The sequence below is a fragment of the Furipterus horrens genome, unplaced genomic scaffold (genome assembly GCF_987537825.1).
Source record: "Furipterus horrens unplaced genomic scaffold, mFurHor1.1.pri manual_scaffold_17, whole genome shotgun sequence".
Lineage (NCBI taxonomy): Eukaryota > Metazoa > Chordata > Mammalia > Chiroptera > Furipteridae > Furipterus > Furipterus horrens.
In genome coordinates this window covers 95,148,758-95,168,217 of record NW_028327187.1, presented here as the reverse complement: position 1 = coordinate 95,168,217, position 19,460 = coordinate 95,148,758, and the positions used below count along the sequence as shown (strand labels likewise).

Below are 19,460 nucleotides of genomic sequence, written 5' to 3'. Positions count from 1 at the left end.
ACAAAGGATTTTTTTCATGGCATTAATTAGATACCTTAGGAAAAAACAATCAGTTTTGGAATGCTAATTCTAAATAGCTTTAATGACTGTATGAATTGTAGGCAAATTCTATATGATGTTAGCATCTATATTTTATAGCACACATCAATTGTTTTAGTATTTTATGTTCTAGAAATTATATAAATGAAAAGATATTACCTTGATTTTAGGGATTTCTCTGTGTTCATTAAACAGAAGAAATAAAACACATAACACCAGTCTGTAATAAATTTTATTTATTATAAACTCATGGAATAGAATACTCTTGATCTTCAGTTTGATGATGATCAGCTGTGTGCATTTACTCACATTAAAATATAATATATTATTGTCATCAGATCAAAATGAATAGCTTTAGGTGTATCCCCCTTTTATCCTTCAATTTCCCATAATAATTTTAAATAATATATAGCTTAATGTAATAAACACCAATTTGCCTGGTCCCCAAACAAATAACCTAAGAAATGTGTCTTTTGTAGAGAAATATGTGTTGAAATGTGTTTTATAAATTATATGTTGTGGTATATGGTCTAAGCCCTGGCTGGTTTAGCTCAGTGGATTGAGCGTCGGCCTGCGAGCTAAGTGTTGCTGGTTCGATCTTCCAGTCAGGGTACATCAGAGAAGGAAAACTCTGACTCCAAAAAACCTCCGCTGCCTTGCAGCATACCTCTTCAGGGGAAAGGCTAAGGGAGTAAACCCCGACAGAAAATCCGGAGCCGGAGTCCCTAAGGCGGTTTGACGTTGTAGTCAACTCCGGCAACTCCTGCGGCGCACCTGAACCCAAGCTGTATCGACTCCGTCTTTCCCTTGGACCCTTCAGCTGCGAAGAGAGGGGGGGTCTGCTGCATGGGCAACAGCGGACCCTCCATATTACCCTGCCCAGGCTCTGTAGCTTCAGCGTCATCGCATGATGTCGATTCAACACGGGAGGAGACAGATACCATGTCACTCCCGAGTCGGACTGCACAGCCATTCTCGGCAGTGCAGATAGACTCTTAAGAAGCTACACCATCGTCTCTCGAGACGGACGGCTGCCGACGATATGGTCTAAAATCTGGGCAGAACGTTTTTACATAGTATTCTGAAAGAAAATGAAAAGTATGGCCACTGAAGTACAGATTTTACTAAAAGACCAATTTCTACTGTATTTTAGAGAAGTGTGCTATTTTTTACAAATCTTAGCTTTTTAACAGTGTAACACAATGAAATTCACTTATTCATTTATTCAACACAGTCTCTTGTAGATGCTACGGATGTGAAATCAAACAAGGAATTATACACCTAAATTCTTATTTCACTATCTTAATTTTTCTGGAAACAGTTGACTATTCAGATACTCCTTGGTTCAAGTTTTACTGCTGCTGCTTCCAAGTTTTTGTGACTTCAAGAAGATAAACTACTTGGCCTCTCTAAGCCTTAGTTTTCCTCACTTGGAAATTGTCATTTTAGTAGTAACCTCACAGAATACTGAGGATTACAAAGAAGATAATGAGTTTAGCTCCATACTTGGCCCATATACTCAGCAATTTTTAGCTGCTCTCATTATAGTGGTGGATATTAGTATCTTTCTATGGAAAGAAGTATGTTTGCACTCACTTTCCTGTTTGTTTTAATTTTAATAATCCATTGAAATTAGGTAAATAGAAAAGGGTGACAGAATTTGAGGCAAATAAGGTCAATTCGAATGGATAGAATTCTGTAGTCAAATTCACAAGTTGTCAGCTCATCCTACTTATGGTGGAGGTTTTTAAAGAGTTGAACACTCAACTCCTCTTAGAAATATCAATTCTGCATAATAAGAAATGTGATGACAACTGCCAGAATAAATCTTGTGACATTTGTAATATGTTATGATTATTTAAATTATAAAATATTACATAGATACCATGTAACACTTCAGCAGTGTATGAGTGTATTTTAATGTGGTTTCTACAGTTTTATATTTCTCCTTAATACTAGATTGCTATTCTCCATGGAAATGAGGTAGAACTTAGGATTGGTGGAACTGGTGAAGTTGCTGATGTCGAAATCAAACCGGTGAGTGTTACCTATTTGCGTATTTAATTTATGACCATTGTGATTTTTATTTGCTGTATGTCCCTAGTTGGTCTATTTATGTTTGGAAATTTTTATTATGTAATAATTTGACCCAAAAATTAATATATGTAATGTAAATAAGTGATGAAATAGAATACAAAATAAAATTTTTAAGAATTTACCACTGAACTTAAGTATTAGAGCACTACCAGTACCATTCAGTCATCTGTAGGCTTCATCACAATCCTACTGCTTTTTTTTTTTTTTTTTGGTTTTTCAATTACAGTTGTCCCCTTTTCCCCTAATTTCTCTCCCCCACCCAACCCACCCCCTCTCCCGCTATCATATCCCTCTCCATTGTCCATGTCCATGAGTCTTTTATATGGGTTATTTAATTAAACCCTTCCCTTACTTATCCCCCTTCTCTCCCTCTCCCCTCCCCCCTATTGACTGCTATTCTGCTCTTTGTCCTATTTAGTTCCTTTGTTTGTGTTGTTCTTTAGTTTCCTGTATTAGGTGATATCATATGGTATTTTTCTTTCTTTGCCTGGCTTATTTCACTAAGCATAATTCTCTCCAATTCCATCCATGTTGTTGCAAATGGCAGGAGTTCCTTCTTTCTCTCTGCTACATAGTATTCCATTGTGTAAATGTACCACAGTTTTTTGATCCACTCATCTACAGATGGGCACTTAGGTTGTTTCCAGCACTTAGCTATTGTAAACAGTGCTGCAATGAACATAGGAGTTCATAAGTTCTTTTGAATTGGTGTTTCAAGATTCTTCGGGTATAATCCTAGTAGTGGAGTCGCTGGTTCAAAAGGCAGTTCCATTTTTAATCTTTTGAGGTAATTCCATACTGTTCTCCATAGTGGCTGCACCAGTCTGCATTCCCACCAACAGTGCAGTAGGGTTCCCTTTTCTCCACATCCTCGCCAGCACTTGCTGTTTGTTGATTTGTTGATGATGGACATTCTGGCTGGTGTAAAATGGTATCTCATTGTGGTTTTTATTTGCATCTCCCTGATGGCTAGTGATGTTGAGCATTTTTTCATGTGTCTATGGACCTTCTGTATGTCCTCTTCGGAGATGTGTTTGTTCAGGTCCCTTGCCCATTTTTTAATTGGGTTGTTTGTTTTCTTGATGTTGAGTTGTATAAGCTCTTTATATATTTTGGAAATCAGCCCCTGTATGTGATGTCATTCGCAAATATGTTTTCCCATATGGTTGGTTTCCTTTTCATCTTGCTGATGTTTTCTTTTGCTGAGCAGAAACTCTTCAGTTTGATGTAATCCCATTTATTTATTTTTTCCTTTATTTCTCTTGCTTTAGGAGATGTATCCGTGAAGAGATTGTTACGTGAGATATCTGATATTTTCTTGCCTATGTTTTCCTCTAGGACTTTTATGGTGTCACGGCTTACATTTAAGTCTTTGATCCATCTTGAGTTTATTCTCGTGTGTGGTGTAAGTTGGTGGTCTAGTTTCATTTTTTTGCAGGTCCCTATCCAGTTCTCCCAGCACCATTTGTTAAAGAGGCTCTTCTCACTCCATTTTATGTTCCTTCCTCCTTTATCAAAGATTAGTTGACCATAGAGGCCTGGGTTTATTTCTGGACTCTCTATTCTGTTCCACTGATCTATATGTCTGTTCTTATGCCAGTACCAGACTGTTTTTTTTTTTTTTTCTAATGAACTCTTTCAGTTTTATTTTGTCCTGGAAACACTTTCTCTGTCCTTCTATTCTGAATGACAGTTTCGCTGGATAGAGTATTCGTGGTTGTAGGTTTTGGATTTTCATTACTTTGAATATTTCTTGCCAGTCCCTTCTTGCCTGTAGGGTTTCCCTTGAGAAGTCAGCTGATAGTCTAATTGGGACCCCTTTGTACATAATTCTTTTCTTCTCTCTTGCTGCTTTTAAGATTCTCTCTTTATCTTTAATTTTTGACATTTTGATTATAATGTGTCTTGGAGTGATTCTCCCTGGGTCCAGTCTCTTGGGAACTCTCCTTGCTTCCTGGACCTGCAAGTCTATTCCCTTCCCCAAGTCTGGGAAGTTCTCCTTTATTATATTTTCACTCAATTTTTCAAGTTCTAGTTCATCTTCCTCACTCTCTGGCAAACCAATGATTCTTATGTTGGGCCTTTTATAGCTGTCCCAGAGGTTTCTGATCCTCTCATTGTTGCTTCCCATTTCCTCTCGCTGCATTGGTTGACTGCTTGTTCCTTCTCCATATTCCAGTTTGTTGAAATGAACTCTGGATTTTTTTTCCTCACCTTCTGTCTCGTATGCAGTTTTGTTCCTTTCGTTATGAAAGTTTTTCACTTCTTTCTTATCTTTTTCCTGCTCTTTTGTGAATTCTGTAAGCCACCTGCTAACAATGGCCCAGAACTGAACCTCTGACAGGTTTCTTATCTGTTCATCTGTCAGGTTCTCTATCTGTTGTCTGGTGAGCTGTGCTACCGGGATTTCTATAGTTGTCTGCCTCATTTTGACAGATACGTTTTGTTTTCTTGGGCCGGCTGTCGGGGGCAGTGCCTGTGTACGCGTCACAAATCAGCGACCGGCACCTGCCTGCGACCTATTTCGCAGCCCTGTGGCGCTTTCTTTCTTTGGGGGCGGGGGTCCAAGATGGATTCACACAGTTATTCAGCTAGGAGACCGGGATCCGTCCTCCCGCCCCCCTGGGCCTCACTGTTCAAGGCGATGCGGTGGCTGCTCTCCCCAGCGCTGGAGTCGCGCACCGCCAGGGGCTTGACCGCAGTCGGGATTCCTCGCCGCCCGCCGCTCCAGGTGCGACCGCAAACAGCGCTGCCCTCTTTAACTCTTACCTGCCCAAATGGCACCGCTGGTTTATAACTTCAAATGTTGGGCTTCCGTGTAGTTTTATTTTCTGGAATTTCTAGTTATCCTTTGTTTTGAAGTGGTTGTATTCCTCTCTAGTTGTAGAGGGAGACCTAGCGTGTCCGTCTAAGCCTCCATCTTGGCCGGAAGTCCTCCAGACTGTTTTGATTACAGTGGCTTTGTAGTATTGTTTGATATCTGGTGTTGTGATTCCTCCTGCTGTGTTCTTCTGTCTCAAGATTGCTTTTGCTATTCGGGGTCTTTTTTGGTTCCATATGAATTTATGGAGTATTTGTTCTAGGTCTGTGAAATATGTCATTGGTATTTTAATAGGGATTGCATTGAATCTGTAAATTGTTTTGGGTAGTATGGCCATTTTGATGATGTTGATTCTTCCCATCCAGGAACATGGTATTTGCTTCCATTTATTTGTTTCTTCCTTAATTTCTTTCTTCAATGTTATGTAATTTTCAGAATACAGGTCTTTTATCTCTTTGGTTAAGTTTACTCCTAGGTACTTTATTTTTCTTGTTGCTATAGTAAATGGTATTTTCTTTTTTGTCTCTGTCTCTGCTATTTTATTGCTGGTGTACAGAAATGCCTTAGATTTCTGTATATTTATTTTGTACCCTGCGATTTTGCCAAATTCACTTATTATATCGAGTAGTCTTTTAGTGGAGTTTATAGGATTTTCTAGGTATACTATCATGTCATCTGCATATAATGAAAGTTTTACTTCCTCTTTCCCAATTTGGATGCCTTTTATTTCTTTTTCTTGTCTGATTGCTGTGGCTAGGACTTCCAACACTATGTTGAAAATGAGTGGAGAGAGTGGACAACCTTGTCTAGTTCCTGAGTTCAGGGGGAATGCTTTCAGTTTTTGTCCATTGAGTATGATGTTGGCCTCAGGCTTCTCATATATAGCCTTAATTATGTTAAGGTATGCTCCCTCTATTCCCATTTTGTTGAGTGTTTTCATCATAAATGGGTGTTGTACTTTATCAAATGCTTTTTCTGCATCTATTGATATGATCATGTGATTTTTGTCTTTCATTCTGTTTAGGTGATGTATTATATTTATTGATTTGCGAATATTAAACCATCCTTGCATCCCTGGAATGAAGCCCACTTGATCATGATGTATGATCTTTTTGATGTATTGCTGGATCCTGTTTGCCAATATTTTATTGAGGATTTTAGCATCGATGTTCATCAGTGATATTGGCCTGTAGTTTTCTTTCTTTGTTGTGTCTTGACCTGGTTTGGGGATTAGGATAATACTGGCTTCATAGAAAGAGTTTGGGATTTTCCCTTCTTCTTGGATTTTTTGGAACAGTTTGAGGAGGATAGGAGTTAGTTCTTCCCTGAATGTTTTGTAGAATTCGCCTGTGAAGCCACCCGGTCCAGGGCTTTTGTGTGCCGGGACATTTTGGATTACTGTTTCAATTTCCTTTTTTGTTATTGGTTTGTTGAGACATTCCACTTCTTCTTGATTCAGTTTTGGAAGGTTGTATGTTTCTAGAAATTTTTCCATTTGTTCTAGATTGTCAAATTTCTTGTCATACAGTTGTCTGAAGTAATTTCTAACTATCATTTGTATTTCTGAGGTATCAGTCGTGATTTCTCCTCTTTCATTTCTGATTTTGTTTATTTGTGTCTTCTCTCTTTTTTTCTTGATTAGACTGGCTAGAGGCTTGTCGATTTTGTTGATTTTTTCGAAGAACCAGCTCCTAGTTTTGTTGATCTTTTGGATTGTTTGTTTAGTCTCTATGTCATTTAGTTCTGCTCTGATCTTGATGATTTCATTCCTTCTTCTTGCCCTAGGCTTTGTTTGTTGTTGTTGTTCTAGTTCTTGTAGCATTGTGGTTAGGTTTTTTATTTGAGATTCTTCTAGCCTTTTCAGATATGCCTGTATTGCTATAAACTTCCCTCTCAGGACTGCTTTTGCTGTGTCCCACAGGTTTTGGGTTGTGGTGTGCTCATTATCATTAGTTTCTAGAAATTTCTTGATTTCTTCTTTGATGTCATTGTTAACCCATTCATTATTTAATAGCATGTTATTCAATCTCCATGAGTTTGGGTGTCTTTGATTTTTTTCTCTGAGGTTGATTTCTAGTTTCAAGGCATTGTGATCTGAAAAGATGCTTGATATGATTTCAATTTTCTTGAATTTGTTGAGGCTTGTTTTGTGACCTATCATGTGGTCTATCTTTGAAAATGTCCCATATGCACTTGAAAAGAATGTATATTTTGCTTCTTTGGGGTGAAAAGTTCTATATATATCAGTTAGATCCATGTGGTTTAGTGTGTTGTTCAATGCCTGTATATCCTTGGTGTTTCTTTGCTTTGATGATCTGTCTATTGTTGATAATGGAGTGTTGAAGTCCCCTACTATGAGTGTGTTGTTGTTGATATCCTTTTTGTGGTCTTCTAGTATTTGCTTTATGTATTTGGGTGCTCCTATGTTGGGTGCATATATGTTTATCAAAGTCATATCTTCTTGATGGATTGTTCCTTTAAGTATTATGAAATGTCCTTCTTTGTCTCTTTTTATTGTCCTTGCTTTGAAATCCATTTTGTCTGATATGAGAACTGCTACCCCGGCTTTTTTTTTCCGGTCCGTTTGCTTGGAATATTTTTTTATATCCCTTTACTTTCAGTCTGTGTAAATCTTTTGTTTTGAGGTGTGTTTCTTGTAGACAGCAAATACGTGGGTCCTGTTTTCTTATCCATTCTGTTACCCTATGTCTTTTAATTGGAGCATTTAATCCATTTACATTTAAGGTTATTATTGACGTGTATTTATTCATTTCCCTTTGTACCTCTGTTCCTCTCCTCTCTTGTTTTTTTCTTCTTTTTTCTTAGAACACTCCCTTTAGCATGTCTTGCAATGCTGGTTTGGTGGAGATGTATTCTTTCAGTCTTCCTTTGTCTGAGAAACTCCTTATTTCACCTTCTATTTTGAATGAGAGCCTTGCTGGGTAGAGTATTCTTGGTTGTAGGCCTTTGTTTTTCATTGCTTGAAATGCTTTTGACCATTCCCTTCTGGCTTGTAATGTTTCTGTTGAGAAATCAGTTGATAGCCTTATCGGAGCTCCCTTGTATGTTATTTGCTGTTTTTCTCTTGCTGCTTTGAGGATTCTCTCTTTGTCTTGGAATGTTGCCATTGTAACTATGATGTGCCTTGGAGTGGGTTTTTGGGGGTTCCTCTTCATTGGAACTCTCAGTGCCTCTTGGACTTGCTTAGCTTTTCCTCTCATCAGGTTTGGAAAATTTTGTGTCACTATTTCTCCTATCAGATTTTCAATTCCATGTTCCTTTTCTTCTCCCTCTCGTATTCTGATGATCCTTAAATTATTTTTCTCATGCTATCCTGTAATTCCCTTACATCTTGTTCATATTTTTTCAATCGTTCTTCATTTTGCTGTATTGTCTGGAAGTTTTTCTCTACATTATCTTCTAACTCACTAATCCGATCCTCTGCTTCGTTTAGTCTGCTTTTGACTGATTCTACTGTGTTTTTCAGTTCAGAGATTGTATTCTTAAGTTCTTCCTGGTTCTTGTTAACAATTTCTATGTCTTTTTTTATGCTGGTGTAGTTCTCTGCAAGTTCCCTGTAATTTTCTTGGAGCTGCTGATAACTTCCTTGAAGGTTGTCATAGTTGATTTTAAGGATGTCGAGTATATTGAGCTTCTTTACCACCATTGTTTTGAATTCCATGTCTGACATTTGGGCTATGTCTATTTCATCTATCTCTCTTTCTGAGGATTCCTCTTTTCTTTTCATTGAGGGGTTATTTTTGCGTCTTACCATGTAGGATTCTTTTTGTTTTTATTTATTTATTTATTTATTTGGGTTTTTTTGGGGGGGTAGTCTGCTTTGACTTCCCTCCTTTGTGTTGTAATATTCTTTATCGAATATCTGGGAGTTTCAGTGGTGCAGTCTCTTTGATATCCTGAGTCTGATGTTCTTGAGTTACCCTTTATGTTGTTTGTTTATGCTGTTCAGTTATATTTCAGATGTTCTTTGATAGGATCTTCCTTCTGGCTAGTTGGTTGAGAGTCACTCTATCCGCTTTGTCTTGAGTTCTTTTGTGGATATGCTGTTAAAGACATAAACACACAGCCCAGGCAGGAGACCCACACCCTCAAAAAGTATCCCCCACTCTATCCTGCTATCGTTAGCCAACTAGCCCATATTAATATAAATGTAAAGCGATTTGAGCTTTTATACTATAAGAAGAATAGATAAGAGTTGTTTTGGGGGAGGAAAAATATAATTTTTGATAGATGGGGTGATAGATTAATAATAGTTGAGACTGTTCAAGCCAGTTAGTAATATTTACATTGTATGTTAATAAAAATAGAAGGAAAGGGTAGAAAAATACATAATATAGTAAGAAAGTGGGATTGTATTGTATTTGGGCTTATATAGTAATTATATTATATTATTTAGAGTGATAGGGGGGCTAAGCTAGACACACAAACAAATAAACAATGATTAAAGAGAAAGGATGAGAAGGAGAGGTTATATGCAACACGTTAGAGATAAAGTTTGTTATTATTGGAAGAGGAGAAGGAAAAACACCCCCCCCCAAAAATCCCCAAGGAAATAGAAGAAAGAAAAGAAGAAAGAGAGAAAGAGAAGAAAATAAAAAATTTACCACAAACCCCCCCAAAAAAAAAACCCAAAAGGGAAGAAAGAAAGGAACGAAGAAAGATAGAAAAGAAAGAATAAAGAAGAAAGAAAGAAAAAAAAGAGGAAAAAAAATTGAAAAAAAAATATATCGCCCCCCAAAACCCCCCCAAAAAACCCCAGGAAAAGAATAAAGAAAGAAGGAAAGAAAAGAAATAAGAAGAAAGAAAGAACAGGGGAGAAAAAAAATTGGAACAAACAAACAAACAAAAAAAAAAAACGATGTTTTTACTCCGTTTTAGCCTTGGTGTGTTGCCTTCTTTTTCTCGGTCCGCAGCTGGTCTAGTGTGGCAGGTCAGAGGTTCTTGTTTCTTGCAGGACTGGTGTGCGCCCCCGGTTGCCGCTATGGTGCGCGCCCGCGGTTGCCGGCACGGCGCGCTCCCTTGCTGCCTGCTGGAGCCAGTTGAGGTGCCCTTTCGCGCGAGCCCCTGCGCGCTCGCTGCGCGTGTCCCTGCCTGCGAGGGCGGCCCGAGCGCTTTCCCCGGGATTGGCTCCTGCTGTCGCTGGGCTGCGGCGGTTCCGCGTTCGCGCGCCAAGGTGTCCCTGCGCGCGTCCCTGCACTCGTGGGCGGCCCGAGAGCTTTCCCCGGGATTGGCGCCCACTGACCCCGGGCTGAGGTGCTTTCGCGCTCGCGCGCTGCCCCGTGCCCTCAGTCCCGCTGAGCTGAGCTCCGGGAGTTGGTCTCTCGCCTCTTAGGGCAGGGCCAGGGACACTTGTGCTCAGTGGAAGCGAGCGTCTGTGAGTTGCTGCCGCCCGCTGTTCCCGTGCTGCAGCCGCCCGCCTTCCCTCACCCGTCTGGGCGGGCACAAACCGAGCCTGCGCTAGTGGTCTGCTTTCCGGCCTGGGGCCCTGCGCCCACGGGAGCTGTCTAGGGGTGTCTGTGCACAGTCCTCTGCGTGTTCAGTGGGCCCTCCCTGTGCCCGTAGGGGCACTGATCTTATGTCCATTGGGGAATGTCCGAGGGACGCCTGGACTCACGGCCCGTGCACCTGGGCCAGTGAGTGAGAGCACTTCCCTATGTGCGCCCCCGCGACCCAAGGGTAGGGTTGGGGAGTGGATGAGCGCGCCTCTGTGCCTGGGCTCCTCCAGAATGGCCTACCACCCCCAAACTTTCCTCCCCTCTCCACCGTCCACTAGAGAAAAATATAAAGGAGAATCATGTTCTCACTTGCCCGGCAGCACGCTGTCTCCTGTCCTTCAGCGCCAATGTCACTTGGTCGAGTCTCGTCTCTGCCAGCGGGCAGAGGTCCGCTCTCCGCCTGACTCCTCTCTGGGGCAGCCTGTGGTCCCCAAAAAGCCTTTGTGTGCTTCCCGCCGCAGCCTGGGCAGCCGCCCCAGTCAGGAATCCCGTTTCGTCCCCTTTTTCTCCGCTATCCTCACTAAACAGGTTGTTCCCAGATGGATTTTCTCTAATCCAGCAGTGCCTTGGCTCAACTCCCGCCAATGTCCAGCTGCTCACTGAGATGTTCTGTCTGCAATTAGTCCAAACTACAGACGGGTCTCCGGAGCCTAAAACCGCAACCTCTTCTCACTCCTCCGCCATCTTACCTCTGCCACTCCATCCCTACTGCTTTTAAGAGATAACATCCCTTTACTTTTTTCATATTGGGTTACCACATGTGTATGGATTCCTTAACCATTCATTGTTTGGTTTAGTATTTAATTTTTGAGTTTTTTAACAAAGATGTAAAGTCTTTGGTATGTTACTTCTATTTAGTGTTTCCAAAGTTCACCTTAGTTGTGTGTAGCTGTATTTTATTCATTATCACTGCTTTTAATAGTACATTGTATAGACATACCATAATTTATAGGCTCATTCCATTGTCCACAAATTAGGTTTTTTTTTGTTGTTGTTATTTCTAAGACTGTACCTATGAACATTCATATCCATACATTCTGAGGTACTTCTGCAAGAGTTAATTTGGAGTGGAGTTGCTGAGACATTGAATGTATGCATGTTTGACTTTACAAGATAATTCATATGTTTTTCTTCTCAAGTTTTTATTGATCTACATGCCATTGCTCTATACATTGTATTGTAAGGCTTAATGTTTGCCAACCTATGGAATATAAGATGATATCTCACTGTGGTTTTGACTCACATTTTCTGAATTATAAGTCTACTTATTTTTTTTTTTGTTCTGTACCCTTACAACATTTTGTTCTATAATTTATAGAGTTCACACATACATGCTTTTTTATTGGGTGGGTGGGGGGGTCTTTCAGGAATTAGATCTGGTCTCATCTACCCAGAGAAACTTATCCTGATCCTTCAAAGCAGACCCATATGCCCCTCTATTGTGACATTTATAAGATGTTCTGAACTTCTTCAACTCTGGGAACATCTTCATTATAGTAATTCTCATATTATTTTCTGGTTATCTGCACTTTCCTTTTTCTTTTTCAATAGTACCCCAGCACCTAGCCCCATTCTTGTGCTTACCTAAACTGAGCAGAAATTGATGAGGCTGCTGGTTGCCTCAGGTAGGCCTTACTACTTACTAGTCTGTGTTTGAATGGCATCACCACAGTTCAGGGGTCTGGCTTTAAGTTATGATTTTCTGAACTTGATTTTGTTCCATATTAAAGGCATTAGAAGTCTACATAGACTGACAGATAAGACCATGGCAACTCCTGCAGATTAAACCCTGAAGTGTCAGAATGCTTCTTCATTGCTACGGTGTCCTTCCTTGAACAATAGTAGACAAGTATTGAGACTTCTACTACTTTATTTCCTCATCCTAAAGACACTTGTGGCAGACTTTTTATGTTATGATACAACAAAGTAATTTATAGGACTTTACATTGATAAATATTTATTAATATTTCCTATTTACATTGGACTTTAAACAGCTGCCTGACTGCCTTTAAAAACAATATTATTGTATCACCAGTTATTGTCAGCAATACATTTCACATGTGTGTGGCATTGACAGTGTGTCTTAGTAACAATTAGGAGATTTTATTCAAATGAGCAAATGGACAAGGCCAGACTGGGATAAGAGGAATAATTTTTTGAATATACACAGCTTCAAAATTTCATTACCCATTTTGGAGTTTACAGATTTCACCTGTACAGCTGGGTTGATACTTTAAGTGAAAGAAACAGGGCCAGTTGACCTCAATGAAGTATTTTCCTTAACATTAGGATACTGTTGCCTCTTTCTCTTTTAATGTTATATGTAATTCTTTTACTAAGGAACTGTAGAATATGTATAGTAACTCCACCAGAAAGGCGAAGTCTAGTTTTGTGGTGTAGGCACATCCTAACATATAAGGGCAAGTTAAAATGCATTCAATAAACATCCCTTATGTATTTAAACTAAGTGTCAGTTGCTAGGGATGAGAAATGAATTAGCCTTAAGGTCCACTAAATAAATGGACTTTGTGATGGTGTAATGTAAGTAAAGATAAGGAATAGAAATAGTCCTGAGCATGTAATTAATTTTGGTTTATCTAACTGGGGATTGAAGGATGCAGAATATTTTATCAGGCAGTTATAAATTAGCAAAAGGCCTTCATGACAGAGAGACACCTTTATAAAGATACAGAAAGGTGAAACGTCAGGCATGGGTTAGAGATGACAAGTCATACAGCTTGCCAAAGTATGAAGTAATAGGGTCAGAATGTAGCTAGGTGAGGCTGAAACATGAAGCAGGGAAAGGTTATGGTGAACTTTGTGAGCCCTGCTAATGAACTTGGACATTCTCCTGTAGGAGGAGAATCATCAAATTTTAAGACACAAAATGGTGTGGTCAGATTTTCAATGAGCTTAATTGTGACTTAGTTTTGTAGGAGAGAATTGGAGGAAATCTGAATCTAGAAACAAAATGAAAAGTGATAAGTTACTAATGTCATACAGTTACAGTAAGGATAAGAATTGAAGAAGGAGGTAGAACTAATGGTATTTGGTAACTGATTACATATTGGAGGTAGGAGGAGGAAGGAAAATGTGACTAATGTTTTATAGAGTAGTCTAGTTAATGTCTTTTGTGAACATACCAGCATGATTTTTATTGAGGTAGAATTGACATATAACATTATGTTAATTTCAGGTGTAGAGCATAATGATTCGATTTGTATATATTGCAAAATGATTATGACTATAAGTCTAGTTAACATCTGTCACCAAACAGTTACAATTTCTTTAAGATCTACTCTCTTACAGTATAAATTTTAGTTTACATTATTCTCATAAATTATCACACAACTTTCTCATTATTTTTTTTTATTTATTTTAGAATGTATTTCTCTTCAGTGGAACCTTTGTTGGTGGTACTGACGTCATTCCATTTTTAGTAAAAAACAAAGGAATAACACATGTCAGAGTGGAGTTTAATCTAGAAGGTCATGAATATTTTTCGATGACTTTTCAAAACAAAGCAGGTATATATTTTATACTATAATGATATTATTTTAAAAGTAAAACAGTTTTAAATTTCTCAAAGTTATAATGTTAAAAAATATTGTAAATCAAGGGCAATTATCTTAACAATTTTTAATAATTCAGTGCATGTTTTTCTTATACTCTATAATCCATCATGGTTTTATTTCTAGAAATACATCAATATTAACATCATAACACTTTGGTAATGAATGACATATAACTATACTTATTAATTGATTTAATATAGTAAGGTTTGTTATGTATAAGGATATACTATAAATTAAAATAAAATTATTAATTTCTAATTTTAATTGTTCATGGATTTCAGATAAATGTCCATGGAAAGCTCTCTCTGTGTTTACTCATGTATTAGATATTTTCATGTTAAATTAAGTTTTAAAAAATTGCACTTTTCTAAGTGCATTTCATTGTTTACTCCAGGGGTTGGCATATTAAGGAAGACCTGGGGGCCAAATATGACCTGACACCTGCATTTATAAATAAAGTTTTATTAGAACACAGACACACTTATTTGTATTTTGTTTATGGCTTCATGCCTGCTGTGATTGTAGAATTGAATAGTTGTGACAGAAACCATGTGGCTTGCAAAACCTAAAATATTTACTATCTGGACCCTTATAAAAAAGTTTACTGAGCATTGGCTTAGTCATTTCTTTTTCAATAAATATTTGTTGAATACCAATTATAGGCTAGGTACTACACTTTGAGTCTATAAAGATAATAGCATATCTTACATTTTCTCAAGAAGTGAACAGTAAGTTTATTAGTCAGTGTCTCATTAGTAAACAGATGATTCACTAAAAGGGTTTAAATGGTGAGGGTTTAATGAAGGAATTATCTATGGAAGTGGGAGCCAGGCTGAAAAAAAAACAATAAAGGATAGAAGCTGGTACTACCTCTAGTCCTGAATGAGCAAGAGGAGGCAAGATATTACTGGAGCCCTGTGAGTGGTAAAACTATGAAAGATGGGCCAGCTTTAAGAGCTATAGCTCTAAAAGAATGCAGCCATTGCCTGAACTGTAGCCAAAGCAGCGAAGACCTGAGGGCATGAATACCTCTTCCCCTTTCATATCCCCCTGCTGTCCCCCTGTGGTTGATACAAAGCTGATGCAGTGGTGAAAGTGGGGCCTAGCCGAATTGGCCTGTAGAGGGCAGGGCAGAGCAGCACAGAGCAGACAAAGATGGCTATTGGATCTAGGTGACTAATATAGAGACCACCTATAATAGTAGGTGAGGAAAATAAAGAATGCGATTATTGCCATGTACCATGGTAGATACCGTAAGACAAGTCAGTGCATGGTGGTAAGGGGGCACATACTAGGGAAAACTAGCCAAGAATGAACAATAAGGAAAGTCATTTTGGAGAATTTGATATGTAATTTGAGTCTTGAAGAATGAGGAGATGCGTAAGAAAAGGAAGTATATGAAAGAATGCAAGTAAAAGCCTAGAGATGAGCCAGTATGAAAATAGTTCAGGATACCTAGAGTATAGGGGACAGGACAGGAGGGGCAAGTGAGACTGAGGTTACTAAGGGTCTAGATGTTAGGCAGCACCATTAAAGAATTTATATCCAAGCAATGGTGTGATTAGACTCACACTTTACTAGTTTTCCTTTCAGGAAGAGGGAGAAAGGCCCTGACTTGGTTACCGCATGAAAATGGGTATTAGGAAAGAGGAGGAAGTCTCGAATCACTTCAGGTTTTTGACTCTAAGAGGTGGGTGACTAGAGGTGCACTTCATAGTTGGTGTAACACAGGAGGAGCAGGTTTAGATGAGCATCCTGCATTTGTGGAGACCATGAAATAGCCCAGGAATGCTAACACTAGACAGTTGGAAATAAATATGAAACCTATATTAGTTTTCCAAAAGGTCTAGGTATTGAAACTTTTATGGTTTTAACACTTCATTCCCACTGACTGGCTCATATACTTTTATGCACCTTGTTCAATAGATCACAGACTCTTCTTGGTTATTCTGTGGAGCTATTCTGTCTTCAAAGTGCCTTTCTTTCCATGATTCTGCCTTAGCTCTAGCTCAAGCCTCCCCCTAGGCTCCTGCATCATCTTTTCAAATGCTTTCTCTGCATCCAAGTCTTTCTACTCAGACTTATTCCAGAGCGGTCTCCTTAAAACAGAGATCTTACCACACCTCTGCTTAAAAAGCTTTGCTGGTTGGTCCCCTATTACCCATAGCAGTGTTTCTCACCAGCCTGCTGCTGCCCCTGTAAGAAGTACATAAGCTGATCTTAATAATTAACAATTTGCAGTACGGTTTATACTTAAAACACCCTGAAAATATGTCTGATTGTTATAAATATTTGAACACATAAATGCCCTTTGTTGGCAAATTAGACTTGGTTTTTTACACAACAGCTTCAGGATCATTTTATAGAGTGTCTTAGAAGAGAGGAAAGGTTGAGATCCATTTGAGTATGACATCACTTTGTCTTTCCAGCCACCTGAGCCCCCACTAGAATTTTTTCTGCATTTCCGCCCCATGGCACTGCTCTTCCTTTCCAGGATTGTTCCTCTTCTGTCCCTGCTGCCTGAGATCCTGCCGTTTATAAATTAGCTTCAACCTTGGGCGTTCTATATGTCATCAGTCCCATTTCCCACCCCCATCCAGTTGTTTGAAGTTATTTAAAAATGTTTTTCTCCCTTAGGACATTGTGTAAGTTTTATTATAGAACTAACCAATTTCTGCCTTGTATCAAAAGGGCTGTGTACCTGTACCTGTTTGTCTTCCCTAGTTTAGTGTGAGCTCCATGCGGTTAAGGACTACATTTACACTTGTTTTCTATTAGAATTGTCCAGAACAGTGCTGTGCACACTATAGGCACTCCAGAAATACTTGCTGAAACTATCTTGGATTATTGCATTTCATAAACTTTATACGTATATATACACCAAATGTACTTATGAATATTGATTTGTTTATCCATTTGTGTTATGTCTTCTATGTTCTAGACATACACCCATTCCATGTGGATATTCTTTGCTGTGTAATACAGTATTTCCACACTTATTGTGGGTATTACATTCTAGACCCCCGCCCCCCTGCAATAGGTGAAAACCCGCGAAGTAGGAACTTTATGTTTATTTTAGTATTTATGTATATTTTAAGGCTTTATAAACCTTTACCACACACTTATAAACCATTCCTAGTCCCTTATTAACCTTTCCCACTCCCTTATTAACCTTTTCCACACTTTTATAAACACTACTTATGTTCTTAAACATATTCTACACTCTTAAACCTACGTAACTTTAACAACATACATACACAGTACCGCAAAATCTGTGATAGAGCGAAAAATCCACGATAAATAATTAAATATAATATTTTTAAAAATCCCGTGATACAGTGAGGCCGCGATAAGTGAACCGCGATATAGAGAGGGACTACTGTATCTGCATCTTTTCCCACAGCACTGACAATGTTTGTATTATATAAACTTAATGTTTTTTGTTTATTTTTTTAATGGTTTTTACATTATATCAAGGTGAGTGAAATTGAGTAGGATGAAGGAGGGCGAAATGGATAATTGAAACTATTATCATTTCTTGGCATAATCTGAAAACTTTAGGGAGAAAAAAGAATTTAAAAAATGGTTTAGATAGGCATGGAGGTTCTGCTCAAACATTTGGTCTTTTGGGAAATGGTTTTAGAATTTAATTTAAGTGGCTATAATTTTTGAACCTAAAGTTTGCATTACTTTTGGACAGTTGTTTCTGTACCTTCACCCAGTGCTTTTTTATCTGGAGTGATTCCATTTTGTCAAAAAGTTTTCTTGTATAAAATTGTGTTTCTCTTCTTTGTGGACTCTTTAAGATATCAGAGGAGGTCTGAATCTTCCCTGCTTCATCTTTGCTGGAAAGGGTGGCTCCCAACTTTCTCAGACCTAAGATTCAGTCAGTTAATGTAAATTCGACCTTTATTCCTTTCCACATTCATCTGAATAGGATTGCCATATGTTTTGCTGATTGAATGTATATTTGCTCCATGTTTGGATATTAGTTTTTCTAATTAGAATTTTGGTTTTTAGAGTGATTCTTTAACCCAGCAACCTTATACAGCCCTGCACAGATATTTAGCAACTGCTTTTTGATTGCTATAAACACATTTATGGGGTTTCTCAGTGTTTCATTCCTGCATTTAACAATGGTGTCACAGATATGTATCTGGCTTCTTTCACATGTACTTTTTACTGTCTTACAGAGAGTTACTCAGACCCTGAATTTCCTAAGCTGTATCACATAGAGTTAGATGGAAAGAAATCCATGAGATGTGGCATAGCGTTTTCTCCCAAAGAAGTAAGTTCAACTTTCAGTTACTGATATTACAGATAATAACCAGATATTACAGATAATAACCAAGAAGCTATCAAAGATCACCTAAGCCCTTTTTACAGTGGGTCTTTTTCTCACTTGTGAGCATGTCTGGGTCTACCCTTTAATTCAGTAGAATGATTGCTAGAGGTGTCTGGCTCATGCTTGTGGAGTGTCTCACAAGCAGTGCCCAGGGCACATACAAGGAACCCATAGTCTTGTTGTCCCAGTTATGCGACATGTATGAAGGAGAGGGAAGTTGAGGCTGACCCCAAAATCACTTATTTTTGAGCCAGTATATTTAAGTGGGGTATGCTTAATGGTTTTGGAATACTATGTGAAATTACTGTAGATGTGCTGCAGAGATTTAGGAGGGCTTGTTATGTGATACTGGTTCCTTTTACAGTGTTCCTTGCTTTTAGCGATTTGAAAACCACAACATCAATAGTAAAAAAAAACAAACAGTCATAGAAAACACCTTTCCTGGAATGCGCCCAGCAGGAAAGGGTACCACTGGCAACACTTCAGGGGAAATCTCTTGATATATTTTTGCTTCTTAGGTTGTGCAACTGAAGTGCCAAGGAGAGAGCCTATCTCTACGCACGATATGTTAAGGCATATTGCTACATCTTCCCAAACAAGAATCAATCTTCTAATGGCAATTAGAATAGAAGGCCATGTAAAAACATTTTTTCTTTTTGTATTCCAACCTAACTAGTATGATGCCTTGTACCCAATAGGTATAGATCAGAATGAACTAAGTGAAAATAATAACACAATAAGAAAGGGTATGGAATGCTAAGGGCTATCTTTAATAGTCTATTTATGAATAATGATGCTAACCTACATAGTTTACTGAGATTGAATTTTTCTTTTAGGAGCAATGATAGCTTTATTTAGCTTTCAGGAAGAAAATGTAAAGAAACTTTGAGGACTTTTTTAGATTTAAGAAAATGTTAAGGATGCTTTTGTCTTCCTAAGTACAATACATTAGTTGGGCCCTGTTTTGTGAGCTTTGTGCACATGTGATTCACATGGAGTGATAATGTCTACAGAGTTCACTCTTGTGTGTATTCTAGTTTTAGACAAGCATAGAGGATGAGGTAGCA

At 38.5% G+C, this 19,460-nt stretch overlaps 1 protein-coding gene across 1 annotated transcript in view; it reads left to right on the top strand.

Moving 5' to 3' along the window:
• The window catches only part of CFAP47 (cilia and flagella associated protein 47), a 360,991-nt gene that overhangs the window by 54,658 nt on the left and 286,873 nt on the right, over window positions 1–19,460 (top strand). Inside the window, exons 19-21 of the mRNA XM_090264123.1 lie at window positions 1,999–2,076; window positions 13,856–14,000; window positions 18,242–18,336. Of these exons, the coding sequence (XP_090120249.1) occupies window positions 1,999–2,076; window positions 13,856–14,000; window positions 18,242–18,336 (318 nt within the window). The remainder of the gene's footprint in view (window positions 1–1,998; window positions 2,077–13,855; window positions 14,001–18,241; window positions 18,337–19,460) is intronic.